General features: G+C 41.5%; 1 protein-coding gene and 1 long non-coding RNA gene across 4 annotated transcripts; one reads left to right on the top strand and one right to left on the bottom strand.

Annotated features, from left to right (window-relative positions):
* Positions 1-2,511: 2,511 nt before the first annotated feature.
* Positions 2,512-6,741, top strand: LOC112559996. The gene is made up of 3 exons (XR_003098456.1): positions 2,512-5,138; positions 5,829-6,025; positions 6,354-6,741. It is a non-coding gene; the product is annotated as an uncharacterized LOC112559996 (long non-coding RNA).
* A 4,487-nt stretch (positions 6,742-11,228) lies between these two features.
* On the bottom strand, positions 11,229-16,950 carry LOC112559715. 3 transcript variants are annotated; one of them, XM_025231066.1, is made up of 7 exons: positions 16,795-16,950; positions 15,246-15,398; positions 14,964-15,060; positions 14,053-14,325; positions 13,599-13,900; positions 13,174-13,323; positions 11,229-12,890 (listed from the first exon to the last, which is right to left on the bottom strand). In XM_025231066.1, exons 2-7 carry the CDS (start codon positions 15,387-15,389, stop codon positions 12,756-12,758), a joined length of 1,101 nt encoding a protein of 366 aa, XP_025086851.1. In that variant the 5' UTR covers positions 15,390-15,398; positions 16,795-16,950; the 3' UTR covers positions 11,229-12,755. The 3 variants fall into 3 exon arrangements, with proteins under 3 accessions (XP_025086851.1, XP_025086854.1, XP_025086852.1); XM_025231069.1 differs by having other exon boundaries at positions 14,991-15,060; XM_025231067.1 differs by lacking the exon at positions 16,795-16,950 and adding an exon at positions 15,637-15,780.
* Between the last annotated feature and the right edge of the window lie 2,120 nt (positions 16,951-19,070).

The following is a 19,070-nucleotide window of genomic DNA, read 5'->3' as shown; positions in this document are numbered from 1 at the left end:
CACACATACAACAACTTCTGTGGCATCCACCACATGTCCAAAATTCACCTGTTACGAAGAGCCAAAGAACTGAAAGTTCGCAGCAGAATGGGATCAATGTACAGACGACAGATCACGTTATGTGATGTCCTAAATTTGTTTCTTCGTTATCTTCTCAATCTCTTAACATTTATGTCCTTTTCCTCTGAAAAGTATTACCACTTCGTGAGTTGGTATCGTTGCATTAAATTGTTTACAGGCGAAAAACACTACATAAAACCTTTTAAATGTACAGAGTGTAGAAATACTAGTAATCAACACAATCTCAGTCAACCTTTTAGGCAAACAAATTCCATTATTTACATACCATCGATGTGCAAATTGTCTTTTATTTTCTGACAACACATCCACCCACTAATCACGTCTGAGCAAAGTAGTGTGGTAGTTAAGGAGGGTGTTCGTGAAGAGCTAAAAATAGCACCATAATAGTAATTTTAAAAAAGCATAAGAGAAAAAAAATAATAACCGTTAGTACAATACTCAGATAAAACTATATTTGTGAGACAAAAGAATCACTTTATCGTAAAAACATTTTTATGGCATAACTGTGGGGCTGGCCAAACATCGGAATTTAAGAAGGGGCAGAAACATTCTAGTATTTTCTTTTGGAAATAACGAGTAATTAGGCAGATGACAGTTTCGAACTGTCACGGTCAATAATATAAATGTGAAATGAACATAGTCATACTTATTTGTTGACCGTTTCAAGGAACTAATTTGCGAGCCTTGATTAACGAACTGTGCATTTTCCGTGCTCGTTATTTCTGCTTTTCATTTTTTTATTTATTTTTGCTTTTATTTTTTTTTGCTTTTATTTTTTATTTTTTGTTTATTTTTTATTATTTTTGCTACTTTAATTTTTATTTATTTTTGCTTTTTTTTTTTTTTTTTTTTTTGCAAAACGTAATAGGAAGAAATAAAAGTAAGGGATATAGAAGGATATTCAGTTAATGATAGAGTTAGGGTGGATGAATGCGACCTCTCAGAGCTGTTAACTCTGAAATCCTCGAAATTATCGGCATGGGTTGATTGACGAACAGCCAGCAGGAATTTTTAATTAGACACAGTTGAGAAAAGATCAACGATGCTTTCCATTTTAAACAAAATAATATATAAAACCGATATGATAGGCTATCTTACCGGCCGATAAAGACGATTTTGTACAAATCACCCGACTCGTCCATTATTGTGAGATCACAAACATGGTGCTGCTCTACGACAACCTATTATCTAATACGTCAGCTAACAACAACAGCAGCAACAACAACAGTGCTTTGGGTAGCACCAACGGTTGCCCTCTATTGCACAGTCTCCAGGGGTAGTCATTGCAATTCTGAAACATCATAAGCAAAAGACTGACACTTCATCTACTACCTCAATCGACGATCGTCTTCCCTCTTTTCCGTGGCCGCCGGGTCCAGCAACTGCCTCAGCATCTGATAGTTTGTTTACAAGCTGGGCGCTGAGAGAGAGAATCAACCTTTGTCTCTTCGCTCTCTCCTTTGTGACGTTCCTCTGTCTGTCGACTCTTTGTCGTCTACAGTGATTCCCTGTTCTCAGAAGACGCCAAGTACAGGTGTCATCTACAGGTTCATGGTCAACCATAAGCGTCGGTTTGTACGGACTCACCTACCCTCCTCCTTCTTGTCTGTCATCATTTCGGCAGAGATGCTTCTGCGTGCTGATGCCCCTTCGTTCGCAGAGGATGATATTCTACCAAGTCGATGGCTGCTTTCTGGTCGCTGCATTCGCACTGACCTTCTCACTCCGCTTCTTGGTCACTGCCAATATAAAATAGTTTGCATCACAGATGCATGCACAAACAAGCTCCTTTGTCACCACAGCGCGACAGAATATTATTTCCGCAACATTTCCTGGCGGATCTTTCGATGAATTTTCTACGGACTACTTTTGACGGTAGGACCATCCGTGCTGGTCTTTCATAGCCGCGCGTGACGCGGTAAAAGCTCCGCAGTCCGGCTTGGCGACGACAAGCCTCCCTCACAGATGTGGAGTGAGAAAGAAATCGCGTGTCCGATGTTGATCACGCTGTCGTTCGCGTTCTTCGTTTTCAACAGCCCCTGCGTACTTCTGAGGATCGTGCCGGTCTTTGTCCCAGATTTTCGGACGGGTGGCAAGTTCACCTACACTTTTCAGACGGGCATTAGTATGGCAGAAATGTTTGCCTGCGCCAGACCCTTTGTCAATTTCCTTGTGTACTACATTAAAGGTACTAAATATAGAGAGACTCTTCATGCAATGTTTAAGACAAGAAACATACGTAATAATAAATACTAATAAAAATAACAACCAGCTCGGTTCCAAGCGCTTTACGCACAGACGCCATACCTTAATGGAATAATAATAATAATAATAATAATAATAATAATAATAATAATAATAATAATAATAATAATAATAATCAAATAATAATAATCAAATAATAATAATAATAAAATAAATAATTTACGATGTTTGTGTGTTTCCTCGTCAAAACGCAGGCATTGGCCTGGGAACTAGGTGACAGTCATGACTTCCCTCTTACCATCCACAACAACATAGTCTTTCATGAGATCGTTGTGAACAATGTTGACAAGGGAGAACCAACCTTTGTCTCATCCACGCTTCCCTACCATGCCTCGAAAGCCGGCTTCAGCTGTGCGTAAATGCTGTACAAAGGTGGGTGACAGAAAACGGCTTCAAATTTTCTCCTACTAAGTCAGTATGCATTCACTTTTGCAAACTGAGAGGTATGTTTCCAAACCCTTCTACTTCTGTCAACGGCACGGTACTCAAAGTGGTCCAGGAAGTAAAATTTCTTGGGGTCATCTTTGACCGTAAACTGTCCTTTCTACCTCCTATCTAATCTCTACACCTATCTTGTCAGAAAGCCTTGGACATTCTTAGAGTAGTTGGCCATGTCAGCTGGGGAGCGGATCGCACGGTCCTGCTGTGTCTGTATCGTGCACTCGTCCGCTCCAAGCTAGACTATGGATCCATTATCTATGGCTCTGCTCGAGAGTCCTACCTCAAAATTCTCGATCCTATCCATCATCAAGGGCTCCGCATCTGTTTGGGTGCCTTTCGCACCATTCCTGTACAAAGTTTGTATGCAGAAGCTGGTGAGCCTCCCCTTTCTCTCCGTCGTCTGAAACTCGTGCTATCCTATGTCTGTCGTTTGAAAGCTCATCCTGGAAACCCTGCGTATCGTGCTGTCTTCAGACCTCAGCGTGCTGCCCTGTATGCCATTCGTACCAAGGGGCAAAAACCTCTATCACTCCGAGTAGCGCCTCACCTACAAGCTGCCGGAGTAGATATTCAACAGGTGGAACCTCTATCACTGCTAACAACTCCTCCTGGAACCCTTCCTATTCCAGAAATCCGTTTTGATCTTTCAACCTTAAGAAAGGGAACACTAGTGACCCCATCTACCTCCAACACTTTTATGAACTTATTTCTGATTATCCTGAATTCTGCTCTGTATTCACAGATGGCTCCAAAATCCCAAGTGGAGGCCCAGTCGCTGCGGCAGCAGTTCCGTCCTGCCAACCACAACTGTTTCAGTCCGACTGGCAGACAAATGTTCTATTTTCACAGCAGACCTTCATGTCATCTTGCTTGCCTTGCAGCATGCTCACCGCTCTTTGGAACACAGCTTTTTGAGTATTTCAGACTCTCTTTCTGCACTTCAAGCTCTTATTTCAAATGAGTCTGACCACCCCCTTGTGGTCCAGATTCATAACCTTCATGCAGCACTCTTTCGGCAAAATAAGGACATTGTTTTTAGTTGGGCTCCTAGCCATGCTGGTATCCCAGGCAATGTTCGAGCAGACCAGGCTGCCAAGGCTGCATGTCAGTCCCCTGGTAAACTTCAATCACTTATTTCATCAGACTGCAAATCTTTATTTCCGGCCTACATTCAGTCCTTATGGCAACGCCACTGGGACACTCTGGGCCAAAACAAGTTATATGCCACCCTTCCCTGCCTTTCCGATCTACTACCTTCTTGCCGCCCTACGAGACGGGAGGAGGTAGTTCTTACAAAATTAAAGATAGGACACACCTATGCCACGCAAGGATCCCAGCCTGCATGAACTTTGGGAGTTTGAAGGGCCCCTAACGGGGGGAGGGGGTGAAAGTAAGGGCTACGGGCTATCCCTCTCCTAAATGACCGAACGCCCATAGGGCGTAGCCGTTACGCGCTTACGTGACCCGTATGTCGGACATTTCACTCCGCCCTCTGACCTCGCGCCCACTTTTGCTGACCGGCTGTCGGACTCCGCACTCGCGGCCCGATGGGTTTCTACCTGCAACAACCGCTTTGGTCATCGCACTCTCGGTGAGTTTGTGAATTAGGTGAGAAGTGTACCCTAAAATTCTGTAAAATATTATAACATGAATTATTCATGCCAGTTGAAACTGCCTGTACAGTATCAGGATTTTTTTTATTAGTTTAATTTAATTTATATAGTTCAGTGGTGGATTTCATGTTCCGACGTACCAGCGAATAACTAGCTTACCAGCCCATAAGCGCAAAAAGTCGAAATTAATAGCGAATAAGTCGGCCTTATCGCGTGGTAAGTTATGGTCAGGGGGGACCCGCCTTTACGCGGCTATTAGCGCAGAAAAATGGCGACTGTAGTAGCTGTGCTCTCGCTAAACAGGCGAAATCTTCGTCGAAACAGAATATTTAGGGACAATTATATCTTTAAATGATGTAGAAGTGTACACGAAATTTGAATTTCGTGGAGTTGATAAAATGTCTATTGTCTATGAGGTAGAAGGTGAATTGGAAATGTCGAATCGAGGGAACAATGTTCCCTCAAGCAGACGAGAATGTTTTGCACTTCGCAACGTGTGTGTGTGGCGATTTGGTGGGAGTTTCCGAAGAGAAATGTCACATCGTGAGGAGAGTGACCAAACGCTACTACGACATGCTCGACGATAGATCGTCTTTCCCGACCAGCGAGAGGCAGAGAGAAGAGAAAGTTCTATGCAAGCGGTGGTTTTTCCGAGTGTTGTTGATGCATCGACGGGACGCGAAAAATAATGAGCACCAATACCTGAATGGAAAATATTTTCATTCACTGAATGTTCAGGTAATACTTTGTAATCGGTATAGTTGCCATTTTATCCACATATGACTAAACCGTTCGAAGTGCCATAAATTGTTGCAGTCAGGTCCGTTCTTAGCCCCCGCGGGGCCCGAGGCAAAGGGCATGTGCGGGGCCCTCTCGCCACGATCACACGGTTTTGGTTGGGATCTAAAGTCACTTTTTCCTCAGGAATATCTCGTCTTTTATCATTACAGCACGCTGCATACACATTACAACATAAACCACGATTAATTATTTGTAACGTTCGTCAATAGCGCGGGGCCCTAGGCAGATGCCTCGTCCGCCTGCCCCTAAGCACGGCCCTGGTTGCAGTATAGACTCTTCTCCAATGCCAAATCTCATAAATTTTATATTTTCTCCATAGACTAAAATATTCTTTCTTGGAAAATTTTGCAGATAATATTTAATCACTTTAATATCTGTTAAACATTTTTGTGAAAGCAGAAAATAGACTGCTACTACACAATCCCAATTAAGATATTAGGAATTAAAAAACACTCTCATACCATTACCCAAAACTTTCTTATCATCACGATTGATAAGCATGTTTTGTTTATATTTAGTGTGCTCGTGTCAAAGAATTTCAAAATCTCATCTGCTGATGCATTGATAATCCATATACTCAAAACTTAATGTTGCTGTTGATATGCATGTTTATATATATTTGAACAGGTTAATGTTGATCAACATGCTTGCAAAGTGGCATCCAGGGTGTTCGCAGCCTTTGAAAGCAACTGTAGACTACTGGACCGGGTCATGCTAGGTGACAGTGGCTGCATGATAGGAGAGTGATTGTTGACACCATTTCAGCATCCTGCACCCTTGCAGGAAAGGAAATACAACACAGCACATAGCTGTACATGCAACTGGTATGTGAGTTTGCATCAAAGTTTTCGCCAAATGTTCCTGTTGGTCACATTAACTATATCTATGTATAGTAAAGCCAGACTTGAACACATTTAAATATTTTTCCCAGCATGTGTATACATTGAATAGTTTTATATGGAAATAATACTGGTTTGATAAAAACCTGTTTACATGTAATGTGTATACTATTTGTAAATGACAATGCCAATAATATGTTCAGCTAGTAGTTCATTTAAATCACAGTGAATGTAGTTATTGTAATGTGGTGTGGCATTACATTCCAGCAGTCAGTATAAATTGCTACAGATGGTGATGATGTTTGTATTTCAGGCATAGCTAAAAAGAGATGGCATTATCTCTTGGGTCTGAAGATGGAACCAGATCAGGCATGTGAAGTGACTGTGTTCTCAATTGGGGAGAGCCAGACAATGATGGCGACAATCATGATGTTGGACATAACAATGATTTAAATAATGAAAATCACTACAATAAAATCAATGACACTGTTTCAGTACATGGTGCTCCCACAGAAAGAGCCCATGTTGCAGCAGGCCAAGGTGTCAGGAACCAATCTGTTTATAGACTTTTCTTGTAAATATGTTAACCCATAATTTTATACATTTCTGTACAGTTCATAGTGTCAGAACTATTTTGATAACGAAGTTAGAACATCAACAATAGACATAGTCAAAGGTTTAGATGTAGGCCCAACATGTGTTGCAACAGGTCAAGCTGCTAGTATCCAGTTTTTAAGTAGATTTTTCTTGTGAATATATCATAATTTTATACTTTTCTGTAGAGCTCACAAAATCAAAACTACGTGACTGTAGAAATAATTAAATTTTCATTCTTATGAAACTTAGTAGCTGTTCATTCATACAGATCTCTTTAGAAAGTAGCAAATGCTTTTTAACTATAATAAATGAAAGATGCAGTTCTTCTTTGACAGGACTTTTTAAAAAAAAGTGTATGAGGTTTCCATTGTGAAATTATTACAAGGGAAAATTTCAACATAGGCTTGCAGACAGTAGTGCATGTGCAGTGGCGTAGGAAGATGTTCGGCGTTGGGGGGGGGGCAAACGCCCTGCTGACAGTGAACGAAGTTCGCACTCGCACATTTCGTAAAAAAGGATGGGGGGGGGGGTACTGCACGCACGTACACAGTGGTAGCATCACAACACGCTGCTTTATTGTTAAAAGGCAAAGCAGCATTAAATAAGAAAAAACAAATTAAAGAATGACTCCCCGGCTAACGCATTCACAAGAAATGTGATAAACGTTATAATCATATAAATCATATTAATCAAGGTTGGCAAGTCCGTGTGCCAAAAAAACTGCGTCTTCGGTGATTTCTATTAATGAACTCCATTGCCTAATTTTTAACAGTGTTTATGAGTGTTACTTATGAGAGTAAATTTTCAGACATTAATACATTCTCGCTCTCATAGCAAAAAAAAAAACTTATAAATAGAAACAAGAAAGGTCGGAAGACTGTATCTATGTTTTTCAGAAAATTAATGGTTTTCAGAGTACGAACTGACGACTCGGCGACTGGGGTTGAGATAAAGTTGAAGCTTATTCGAGTTCGAGTTCAAGAATGAATTTGAGCCTGCGTCCAGAAACACAACAGTACAATTAGGCGCCCTTCCGGCCAAGAGCAATTCCCCCGTCTCCCATGTTACCTACTGGTCAGCCCTTCCAGTACCTCTATTACAAAATACACTACCAAGCATTATACCTAAAAAAGAAAACACCAAACCCCCTGACAGCAACGATCAGCATTCCAGCTCTGCACATATACACCAGCGCACACACCTATGCACACATGCGCGCATGTACAGGCCACGCAGTCACACTCGGTCACACACCGTACACGTCTGCATACTGGCCAGGGTAGCCATCGGGTGGAAAAACAAAAGTAAAGATTAATTAAGCCTACTCACCCAACGGCTCGTGACACGCTTTGTTCTATCTCACAACAAACGCGGGGAAAATACGCTGGTTGCTGGAACCCTCTTCTAGACACCACGCCAGTTCCAGCGACAGGACACAGCACGTGGCAAACCCCCGACTACTCCCAGAGACGGACACAGGTGTCTCCACCACCGCAAAAACTCCTCTTCCGCCCCGCCGTCTTCCCAGTCCACATATACCTGTGTGGCAGGTTTCTATAGGCTTCGAGAAACCTCCAGAACCTTTCCCTACCCACAGGGCCCAGCGTCCGCGAGATAATAATACACGTTACAAAGAGGCACAGCCCTATACCTGAACTCCGTGTCCGCACACCGTGGGAAAATAGCCCCATCCACCCCAAAGAGAACCAAAGAGACCAGAGAGGAAGGGACGCAAGGCTACCGTATAATTAAGGGCCATAAACTGGCCAGACCACCGTGGCCAGGGGACGAAACTAGGGTGGGAATGGCCGCAGGGCCACCCCTTCCTCGCTCCGCTACCCGACGGTGCTGAGCCAGCGATGCGACACGTTCTATGGCCATCTACCAAAACACGGACACATATATACAAACCAAACAGTATAACACAGATAACTTATGTTGAGTACCAGCCACAGTCGTTGATGATAAAAGAGTGAGTGCCCTTGTGTAGTTTTAGAAATGTTACTTATGCACTTCCCCCTGAGTCGTAGATAGCAATAATACCAGTCTCTCTGTCTCTAAAGAAAACTACCAATATAGGGACTCAGAGTCTTTGCCTTACTTAGGTGAAGTCAAAGCCGTCAATTCGCACTAAACCGTTGGTGTCTAGTAAGATGGAAGTCCTCGTGCTTCGCTAGCTTTTCACAAAGTGTAAGGGTTCCTGTCTGATTGGCAAGACTGGGGTATTGGTATGCAACTAATTCGTTACTGGCTTTCTGTGTTCCCGATGGCCAGTGCGGCCCCTTTGGTTGTAAGCCATAGCAGATAATTTTAGGGTGACAGCGAGTGGGTGGGGGATGTTTTATGTTGGTCAAACGAAAACCGCCAAAGAAAAGGCGTCGCATTATGGGGGAGGTGGGAGGGAGACCACACTCGATGTACTGTCCGGCTGGCTGCTTGCTTGGCTCAGGCTTCAACACAGCCTGCAATTAGCATGGCAAACAATACCAACGGACTGTCCCCGATCTGATCGTCAGAGGTGTTACAGCCTCCACTTGCCCCAGGGCCCGCTTTTGTGATGGTGATGACCGTCTCCTCTCTACCTTCCCCTACCTTTCTTCAATTCTTTGCTCTTTGTGAGGAATTACGTCTCAAATATTGGGGGGGGGCAAAAGGATATTCCTGTATTTTCCTTGAGGGGGAGGGGGCTGCCCCCCTGGTTCCTACGCCACTGAGTATCTTTACTCCTAACTGTGTGTTACATGTCTGTATGAGTATGTATGACTGCCCTTGTGAGCGAAGAAACATTTCTGTCCTGGGTCTCCTCGACAGACAATAAAGTTTGTTTTGAGTTTGATTTTTGATTTGATTTTGAAACTAGACGCTGCACACGACCCCAACATCCGCCCCGCATGTTGGGGTCGTGTGCAACGGTGTAGTGTGCGATAACTCGTATCTCAAATCTTGCTCTCATCTCCAAGCAAAATATCGCTCGCTCTGCGGCTCGTGTCTCAAAACACTCGTATGTTAGGGCACTCGTATGTCGAGGTACCACTGTACTTTCTCCAGTGTACTTTTCCAAGGGGACGTCACCGCGCCAGTTGTTTGTCATAATGATGACAAAGTTACTTCCCGTGTTTAACTACAGTATATTGTTAATGAAACTCGTAGTGACTCCTATAATCTTTTACTGATTTCCCCAACACACATAGTCTTAGCTTTGCTCTTATTGCAAAATTTAATCTATTACCAAAGGTATAAATTTGCATGTATTACAAACACAAGAGTATTGAGGCGATTTATTTACAATATGAATGACGATTGCTAATTGTGTGTGAATGCCTTATATATATATGCAAATAAATAAAGAGAAATAAAACTGCGTTTTAAAAGCCAAATAGTTGTTCTACGTGAAAGAAATATTAACAAAGGATGTCTCTATGACGAGCCAGTGTGGGAGGCCTGGCTGGACGACCAAGGTAACTTCCACGGATGGAGACCAGTCTAGTTTCATTAGTCTCTGTAGAGTTTAAAATTATTAGAAATCGGTAGTATTACTAATTGTGCTCTTTGTGGGGGATTTCGAGTTGTAATTCTAATTCTGAAATAATCGGATGTAATTTTCTTTGTCTACCTCAGAAATATAAAGTCTATTTGTAGTTACTTGCAGTTGCAGGCCTAAGGAATCAGTTTGGGCAAATAAAGAGATTCATGCACAGACTGTTTACGGTCCCAAAGTTAAAAATCTTTCACCAGTCAGGGACCGGATGCAGGTATAAACAGTTGGCTGGCTGTTCATTCAGCGGTTAAGATAAAACAAGGACCTGAATATCAGGTAGGTCAGCGGCTGTGGTGTGCATATTTTGTAAGCACTTTAGCCAACTGCTCTACACTTTCTCATCTATCTAGCGCCAACTGTGTCCCTCCCCCAAAAACCACCATCCCTCATTACTTCATTCCTGATGCACCAGAAACTTGTTTGTGGCAAAAGTACGAAGCAAGTGGAAATTGAACCTACGTAAGTGTTTCTATGGCAACAGCAGCTGCCAAACACATGGGCAATTCTAAAGCAGAGGGAGGCTGTGATAAGTGATATCTGTATGTTTATGCTCATTTCGGCCTGCAGATTGCCTACTTCGCCTTACTCTTCACCTCTCCCCCCACCCTGTGGAGCAGCATCCCCTTCCCAGGAGCTCAAGCTTGGTATCTACAGCTGGCATTTATCAACCCTTAGGCTGTTACTGCGAGTGAAATGTCTAGACATGATCATTTTATTGCTGGTGAACAATCCAATACCACCATCCATAGATCATACTAGTCATGACCATACCATGTTTTGACCGCCTTTTCCGTAATCAAAAAAAAAAAGAACTATAGAGGTTTGGTTTTAATGAGAAAACATTCCTAGGATTTCCAAAAAAAATTCCACTATTTCTTGTGCAAGATTTCACCGCTTTTATTTCTTAAAAAAATGTTTGGAGTATAAAAATTTTTTTATATTATCCCAAGATTTTAATTATACCATGAAGAGCAAACATTAGCTGATCAACTGCATTAATTGAAAATATGAAAACAATATCTTGCAAAATTCACACAAAAGAAACAACAACAGTATTTGTTTTACTTTTATTTTAATCTGATTCCGTGTTTCTTTAAGTTCACATCATGCAAGATCAAATATACAGCAAATGTAAGAAATATCTCCATACATGGTGCCTCAATAATTAAAAACAAATTCAGATTTTTTCCACCATAATAAGAGGCTCCATTGACAGAATGGTGATGAAACATAAAAATGACGCATTAATCACAGCTTTATATAGATGATATAATATCTTATACAAAACAAAATATTTTCTTCTTTACTCTTTACACGTCACAAACATGGTCTTTAGTGTTACCAGAAAACAAATTTGCACACAAAACAAACTGCTCTAAAACAAACACCACCATTGCAATAGTTGGCATTTTTCTACTCCATAGAAATACTGTTCTAGGGTAAACGTTTTTCAATGAAAATGCCACATGGTTAGAACAGCACTTGCATGGTGAATAATGGAAACACACTTCTTTGTCCATTTAACAGATCGCGCACACCCACCCATTCTCCCTTACATACATAAAGAGGCTATGTACCTCCAACAACCTTCTGTATATGCCATTTTTCACAGATTTGACCATTTCATGTCGTCATACCCATAAAAATAAACCAGTCACCCAATAACTTTTTCAGTTTCATCCACTTTTCATATACCCATTTAAAATAAGTCTCAGGCACACAAAACACACTATGCAGTTAATATAATGCTATTCTGATGAGGTCTGTGATGAGCATACTCTAATGATACCATGAAGATGAGGACAAGTAAAATTAGGCTTTCCACTCAATTTCATACACGCATCTTTTCAGTCTCTCTTCCCTGCATACACATCATTTACAAACTATCTAGTTCCAATGATCACAGGAAAGCTAAGTAGAAGCCTTTTGAGCAACAAGGCTTATTAGGAGTTAGAATGCAGTGCTAAGCCTCACACATCTCTGCAAGTTGAAACCAAGAGTTCAATGGCTTACTACATAGAAAATGTGCATATGAATACAGGTATAGTCCTTCTAGCTTGTCATCCTGTTTTACACTTGTGACAAAAAAGGCTCAATCATTTTTCGCTGGTGAAGACCTAGCCACCTCCAGTGACTTTCAGTCAGAACCTAAATCAGTGAGGTAGTTAACTTTTTTCTTCTTTGATCAAGTTGTGGAAACTGACCAGCAGCAATAACCTTTATCTGACGGTTCTGTCAGCACTGCACCTCCTGTTTGTCATCCCACAAGCCTCCTGTCCAGCCAGTAGCATAGGGTGGGTAGTTTAAAGCTTCTGCCAAGTTCAGCACACAGCACATCTAGTGTGATCTCGACATGAAATGCATAAAAGACCCATGGTGCCAATGCTTTAATGATCATGTTTGTTCATGTTCATCCTGGCCATCGGCCTTCCCCCTCACCACCACTGGCTTGTCCAGCACTGGTAATGATGGCTAATGCTTTGTGAAAATTTTTACCATATGGTTGCACCATCTTACTGTTTGGCAGAAAACAACTTTTCCTCCATAAAAAAAGTTTCTCAGCTATGAAAAATGTCTTTTTTATTGGTTGTCTGTGATGGTAGCTGTGTTACTAAATCTGAACACTGCACGACCAGTGATTCTGCATTCGCACAAGTCATCGAAAACCTGATTGGCATCTTCAATGGGGAAGACTGCATAGCAAGGTGGACTCAACTGCAACACACCAAGTTAAGAAATTACATTATTATTTTGTTGTGTTTAATACCAAAACAAAAATAAGCAAGAATAAGAAAAACTCCATCAATCTTGTACAACAGCCTAATCAGTAGGAGTGCTAATCAAGAGTTCAAATTTTTTTTCAAAGTCTGCTCAGTTTATAAGTTCATCGCCATATAAAAAAAGCATAAGGTATAACAAACATCTACTTTCCCTCCTTGTCTTTACTACAGTTTCATTAAAATATGTTCCACGATTAAAAAAAAAAAAAAATCCTTACTTTGCCTTCAGTTACGAAGTTGACCAGTTCCTGAAGCTGGTTTAAGTTGCCTTTTGGAATACCCACAATGCTCTGCTGTTTTGCTGCTAGAGCATTCAGAGATATGCTGACCTCTGTCATAGAGTTGCCTCCCACAAGTATCAGGCCCTCCTGCAAAATTACATAGGAGACAAACTGTGAGTTTCACAAAAATCTCACGTAAGCCTGTACAGCAATAATGAGTAAAAAGAACTTGCTTTAAATCATTTTGTTTGATTTTGGTGCAATTACATGTATAAATAATAAAAATGAAATATGATGGGTTGAGGGGAGGGTGGAAATAAAACCAGACTTTTTGAAGTAGGTTTGTTTAATCCAACAAATTAATGAAACTAGTGACAAATCTGGATGAAAAAAAGATAACATCAACAAGATCTGATGCTTACCCTGTTCAGAACCTTCAGCGACCTCTGCATAGTGCGGGGAGAACTGACAAAGTCGATGATGACATCAACTCCACCACGGCAAGCATCCAATGTGCGTTCAACGATATACTGCTCATGGTCCTCCTCATTCCAGTGGACAATATCATAGCAGCCATGATCCTGAGCAGTCAACAGTTTGTCAATAGAGTTGTCTGCGACAAAGAGCCGGACATTCTGGCAGTTTGCACCCATCAGCAGAAGTGCAAGACGAAGTGTCCACAATCCAAGGCCGCCAGCTCCAACAACCAACACGTTCACGCAAGCTAGAAAACAAGCAAATGATCAAATAAGCTCCAGCAATTTCTTTAGGCTTTTTTAAAAAAAAAGTTCAACATGTACTTAGACAACAGATTGAACAGCTAACACACCAATGAGTATGGCAGTTAATTTAGATCAAAATTTAATTTACACTTACATTTAACTTGCTGAAGTTTCTCCACGTGTGGCCTGGCTGCAAGAATTGCAGCATAAGCAGTAAGAGCACCTCCAGGCAACATAGCAGCAACCTCCAGTGACATGTTCTGAGGAATTTGCAAGATGCAGTTTGGGTCCTCAATTGCCAGGTATTCAGCATAGCCAGAGTCTGCCAGATTGTCATCAGGGAAAATGATGACCTTATCCCCTGGGGTGAAGTTGCAGTTTGGAAGTGCATTGCCCACGTCATGGATAATTCCAGCAATTTCCACACCTGATGAAAACCACCAACAGTTTCTCTTCAGCATGCAGTCTTCATAGGTTCAAAGTGAAAAGCGTAATATAAAAGTTATAGCTGCATGCACTTACAACATTCAGATAAGGACACAAAAACTTGTTGGCAAATTAGATAATTTTGTTATGGAGCTACACTATACAGATATTTTACTTGTATGATATTATGCATGCAGCTTCCACATTGTGAATGTTCAATAATAAATTATATGTACATAATAACGATACACTTTATCATCAAAATGCATATATGTGTACACAGTACTAGCTAGATACAACTGTTAGTTACTTGCGTGCACTAAACTATGTTAATGTATATAGTGACAATAACAAGGTGTGTCATCCTCCCCCAAACCACCTCCACAAACTAAAATCCCATTTATCAATGGCATTTTAAAGTCTCACAAAAGTTTGTAAACCGATTTGTGGTCCATTTAAAATTATTGCTATCCTGATACTTTTAGTAAAAGGAAATGCTGGGGAAAAGAAGCCTTAACTAGGGGGGTGGGTGAATCTGAAGGTCATCTTTAAAGTAGAAAACTATTAAGCCTATATGAACCCTAAAGCATATACTGCCACGCCGTTTAAAGGGGAGGTTGGTTTAGAAAGGGTGCACACCTGGGTACAACGAAGTGTCTCTAATACCTGGGAATCGTGGCCTGATGCGCCTCTTTCTCAACTGACCCTCTGAGTAGCATGCTCCAGCATAGCAGACCTGATGACAAGTAAAGCAGGTGGTTTTCAAGCATGCAAATAAAACTTTTTCAGATCTACTTGTAATGTGATCCTATAGTAACTACTGGTTTTATTAACAAATGGAAATCGCCGTTCCTGAAAACCGATAATGTCACAAAGGCATATCGAAATAATAAAGTATAAGTTGTAGACAATCTTTCTCACCTTGACCACTATGCCGCCCTTGGGGGTCTCTGGGACGCTCAGTGAAGCTGAGGAGCACATCTCCGAGAAAGGATGTGCCAGAGCAGGGGATGACTTGTTCATCACCTGCACGTCACTGTTGCGGTTAAGTTCGTTGTCAAGCATGTTGATATTCTGAAAGAAAAAAAGAAAAAACAAAACCTTTAAATACGGTGAAGTATGCGAATGACTCTCAACCTTCTGTAAAAATTTGGTCTAAGTCCAAGAATGTGTTAAATAACTGAACAACGTCACTATGTCGGTAACTTCTTGCTATCTTCCGACATCGCAAAGCTGATAGATAAGTCCCGCAACGTTTCGCTTTGCTAAACCAAAAGATCATCGCGAAAGAAATTGTGAAAGGCTTTCGTACTATGTAAGTCGTTCGTCCGTACAGCTCGCTGGCACCACGAAGTATGTCCTAGACTCGCAGTTCGCCAGCCTCTAGTAAGTAGGTCGCAGGACCTTCACAATCCAGTTAATGTATGCAAGGTCGACGGGTTAACCCCAGCCAATGAAAGCTCTGACCTCGAGTTTGCATGCAGCTGACTGCCGCATCGTCCGAGACCGACTTTCCAATTACATTAATTTTTATCTCGAAGTAGCATTTAAATAAAGTAAATGTTGAATCTCCAGAGTTTATAATCGATTATTAAAAAAAATTCAATCAACTGCGAAAGAATACACGCAAGTTTCGTTCCCGCACGCAACCTCCGGCCCGCAATGTCCTTGACCTTGCGTGATCCGTCCATGATCAGCTGGTGACACCAACGATCGGCGAGCATGCACCGCTATCTACATACGTACTTGTAGCACAAGCCTGACATACTTATGGAAAAACGTGTTTTATCTGTCACCGACATAGTATCAAATGACTTTTACAATATAATCCACTGCAATCGCCTTTCTAATTTTAACCGCTTTTCCAGCTGCAGATTATTTCAGCCGATCGCAACAATAAATTGTTCTGAGACTGGACGAATAAATAAAATATAATTTTCCGCAGAAGTCGAACACACCGATAAAAATATTCAAGACAGTCAAGTTCGCATTATAATGAATGCAAATGTACATAGTCACAATACATCTAATTCATAATATCAGATTATAATCTGATAAATGTATTTTGTTATTAAATCGCAAATGATTTGAAGGATTCATCTACAGCTGCATTTCATTAAAATTATCATTCACATGCAACTTCAAGTCTTCAAAGGAGTATGCGCTAACTTTGCTATTAAAGTCTTCCATTCCTGATTATCATCGTAAGAACGAGTGATAATAACTTTATTGATTAAAGGGTTCTGCACATTTCCTGATAAAAGTCTCCTTCAAACAACAGGCTTTTACTAAGTCCAACAACAGAAATAGTTGAAGTTCAAAGAATATGGTGCACAAACAAAAGAAACCAAGAGTAACAATCTAAAATTAAAAAAAAAAAGTAAATATTTCTTACAACATAACAACATTCCATTAGCAACAAGATACAAAACTTATTACAATTAATGCAATACAGTGAAAAGTTACTAACCTGTTCAGGAGTATGTACGAATAAAGTAAAATCCAACAGCGTGAAAACGCCACAGAAAGTATTAACTTCTGACGCTCACTTGCCAAAATCTTGGGAATGAAATGACAAAAACCTGGTTAGCGCTGGCTTTATACGAATCAGCGAATCACTCTCCTAGCACGTGGACAGGATGGCGTAAACAAGGAGAAGCAGAGTCGGGCGGTCGGTCAAGGCACGCACTGCAAGTGTGATAGCTGCGCCTTCCAGGACTCAACGAAATCGAGAAATCGGTTAAGAAAATTTACTGCTTTGCTGTTTCCTAAAAGAAACAACAGATTTACGCGTACTGGTGGATCATAAACTTAAGTTTCTACTGCCATTATAAAATAATTTAATTATTTGGTGTAAATAAACTACGCAAAAGTCTCTCGAGGCTTGTCTCCGATGGAACCCTTTCGAGCGCGTAGCTAAATATATCACTCGGGGAAGCGGGGAATCCATGCGGTGATCAGCTGATTGCAGGTCTGCGTGCAGTGCAAGCTGCTGCACATCGTCAGATGACAAGTTTCAACGGTCCGCACCTGGTTCTGGGGGGTCTATAAGTCATTTTGATTTTGTTTAAATGTTCACTTCGCCCATGGCAAAACTCACGTTCATGTTCACGCGACAGGAAGAAAGCTCCACTGGGAACCGGGTCTGTGGTCCAGATTGAGGACAGCGAAAGGTCGCCATGTCTTCACCGCTGTTCTTTGTTCGTGGCCTGCATAATCGTGGCCGCGAAAGGCCGGCTAGATGACGTGGCCTGCTGATCAATGATGGGAAAGGGACTTTTTGGGTCTGATTCCGAATATTGATTGAAGCAAAGATTGTATTACTAACTGAAATAAAGTGTCATGATCCTTTTTTGGGGCAATGGGTGTGAGTGCAAAAAAGCATCGGCCCCACCCTTGCACCAATTTCATTCTCTACAAATGTTATTCAATTGTTTGTTATGAGTAAGGACCATTCCTTCAATGCGGTTTGGAGTGTGGAAGCTGATAATATCCAAGTGATTTGTTGCTTGAAGTATTGTAAGAATAGGAGTAAAGCAGCGAACGTATATCGGAGAAGCAGGTCACTCATTCTTCGCCGCTTGGTTAAAACTCTTCAGAAAATAAACCGAATGGCAGCGATCAGGGTAAAAGAAAAATGAACAACCAGTAAGCACCCAAAATGTTCAGGTCGACGGGAAACCAGTATTATTTGCATGAGAGAGAATATGTTAAGAATGTGCATTGTACAACCAAGATGGACAGGGTCAACCACGCGTGCAAACTGTGCTTGTTGGCTCGCAAAACACGGACAAACTGTGGACTGGTCGAGAAATGGCCAGAACTTGCAAGGACTACAAAGGGCTTTGTGGAATGTGCCGCCCCGGCAACCTGCTTATCTGAGCGGCTGCCCATAGCCGATCCCATATGATCAATAGACCAACACCGCCGCATGGTGACAATGTACAGTCACCTCATCCACGGGGAATGGATGGGGGTAAGGTGAAAGGTTGGAGTATGCGAGAGGGAGGATTTCTAAGAGGAAAAAGAAACCGCTTTAAACCGTAACTATTAATTTTATTATTCAGACAACTGTAGGTCCCCAGACATCTATCACCACCAATGTCAGACCTGACTTCTCTCACATAGTATCAGCTGGCTATTTCATCTGATGAAATCTAAGGTGAAAAAGCAATTTTCCCCTCCTTCTGTGGAGGAAGCTTTGTGCCGAGATCACACTCTGTAAGCGTGCAAAGCACGTGAAAGCAGCGGGATAGGGCGAACACACTCGAGGAAGGTAGGCACAGGTAAGCCACGAAAGGCGACAAAGTGTAATTAGGTGTTAACGTATTTCGACGTCACCCACCTGGTTCGAGGTGGATGATGATATCAACGTGCAAGTTGTTGCCAAGTTCGCGAGTGACTCATGATACAAAGACAATAAAAAGTATTTTTTAATGACGTGGTCTGCTGGCCTCGACGAGCGACAGAAGGTTTTTTTATTATTATTTTGAAAAAGAAAGCGTACAGGAGGGCAAGACGATAAACAGTTTCTGACATTTCTCTCTTTTTCTCTAGCTGTGTGAGAGAGAGAAACTGATGTACAGGCACAGCTGGACAAGACAAATATAAGTAGTATCTGTGTTCTAAACACTTGACAGCATTCGGAAGGTATCAAAGTTTTCAGACGTAAAATCTATTTCTAGCAAACCGAAATCCCTGCTGACATGGAAACCGCCCACACCGAAAATATCGGTTTGAGGTCTG

Source organism: Pomacea canaliculata, linkage group LG3 (genome assembly GCF_003073045.1).
Source record: "Pomacea canaliculata isolate SZHN2017 linkage group LG3, ASM307304v1, whole genome shotgun sequence".
NCBI lineage: Eukaryota > Metazoa > Mollusca > Gastropoda > Architaenioglossa > Ampullariidae > Pomacea > Pomacea canaliculata.
This window is presented reverse-complemented; position numbering and strand designations above follow the sequence as displayed.

Excerpts from the sequence above, each read along its gene's own strand:
- LOC112559715 (XM_025231066.1), bottom strand. The coding sequence starts at position 15,389 with ATGCTTGACAACGAACTTAACCGCAACAGTGACGTGCAGGTGATGAAC. Across the intron at positions 14,326-14,963 it reads AGACACTTCGTTGTACCCAG|GTGTGGAAATTGCTGGAATT; the intron begins GTGTGCACCCTT and ends GGTTTTCATCAG. Across the intron at positions 13,324-13,598 it reads CGCTGAAGGTTCTGAACAGG|GAGGGCCTGATACTTGTGGG; the intron begins GTAAGCATCAGA and ends GTAATTTTGCAG.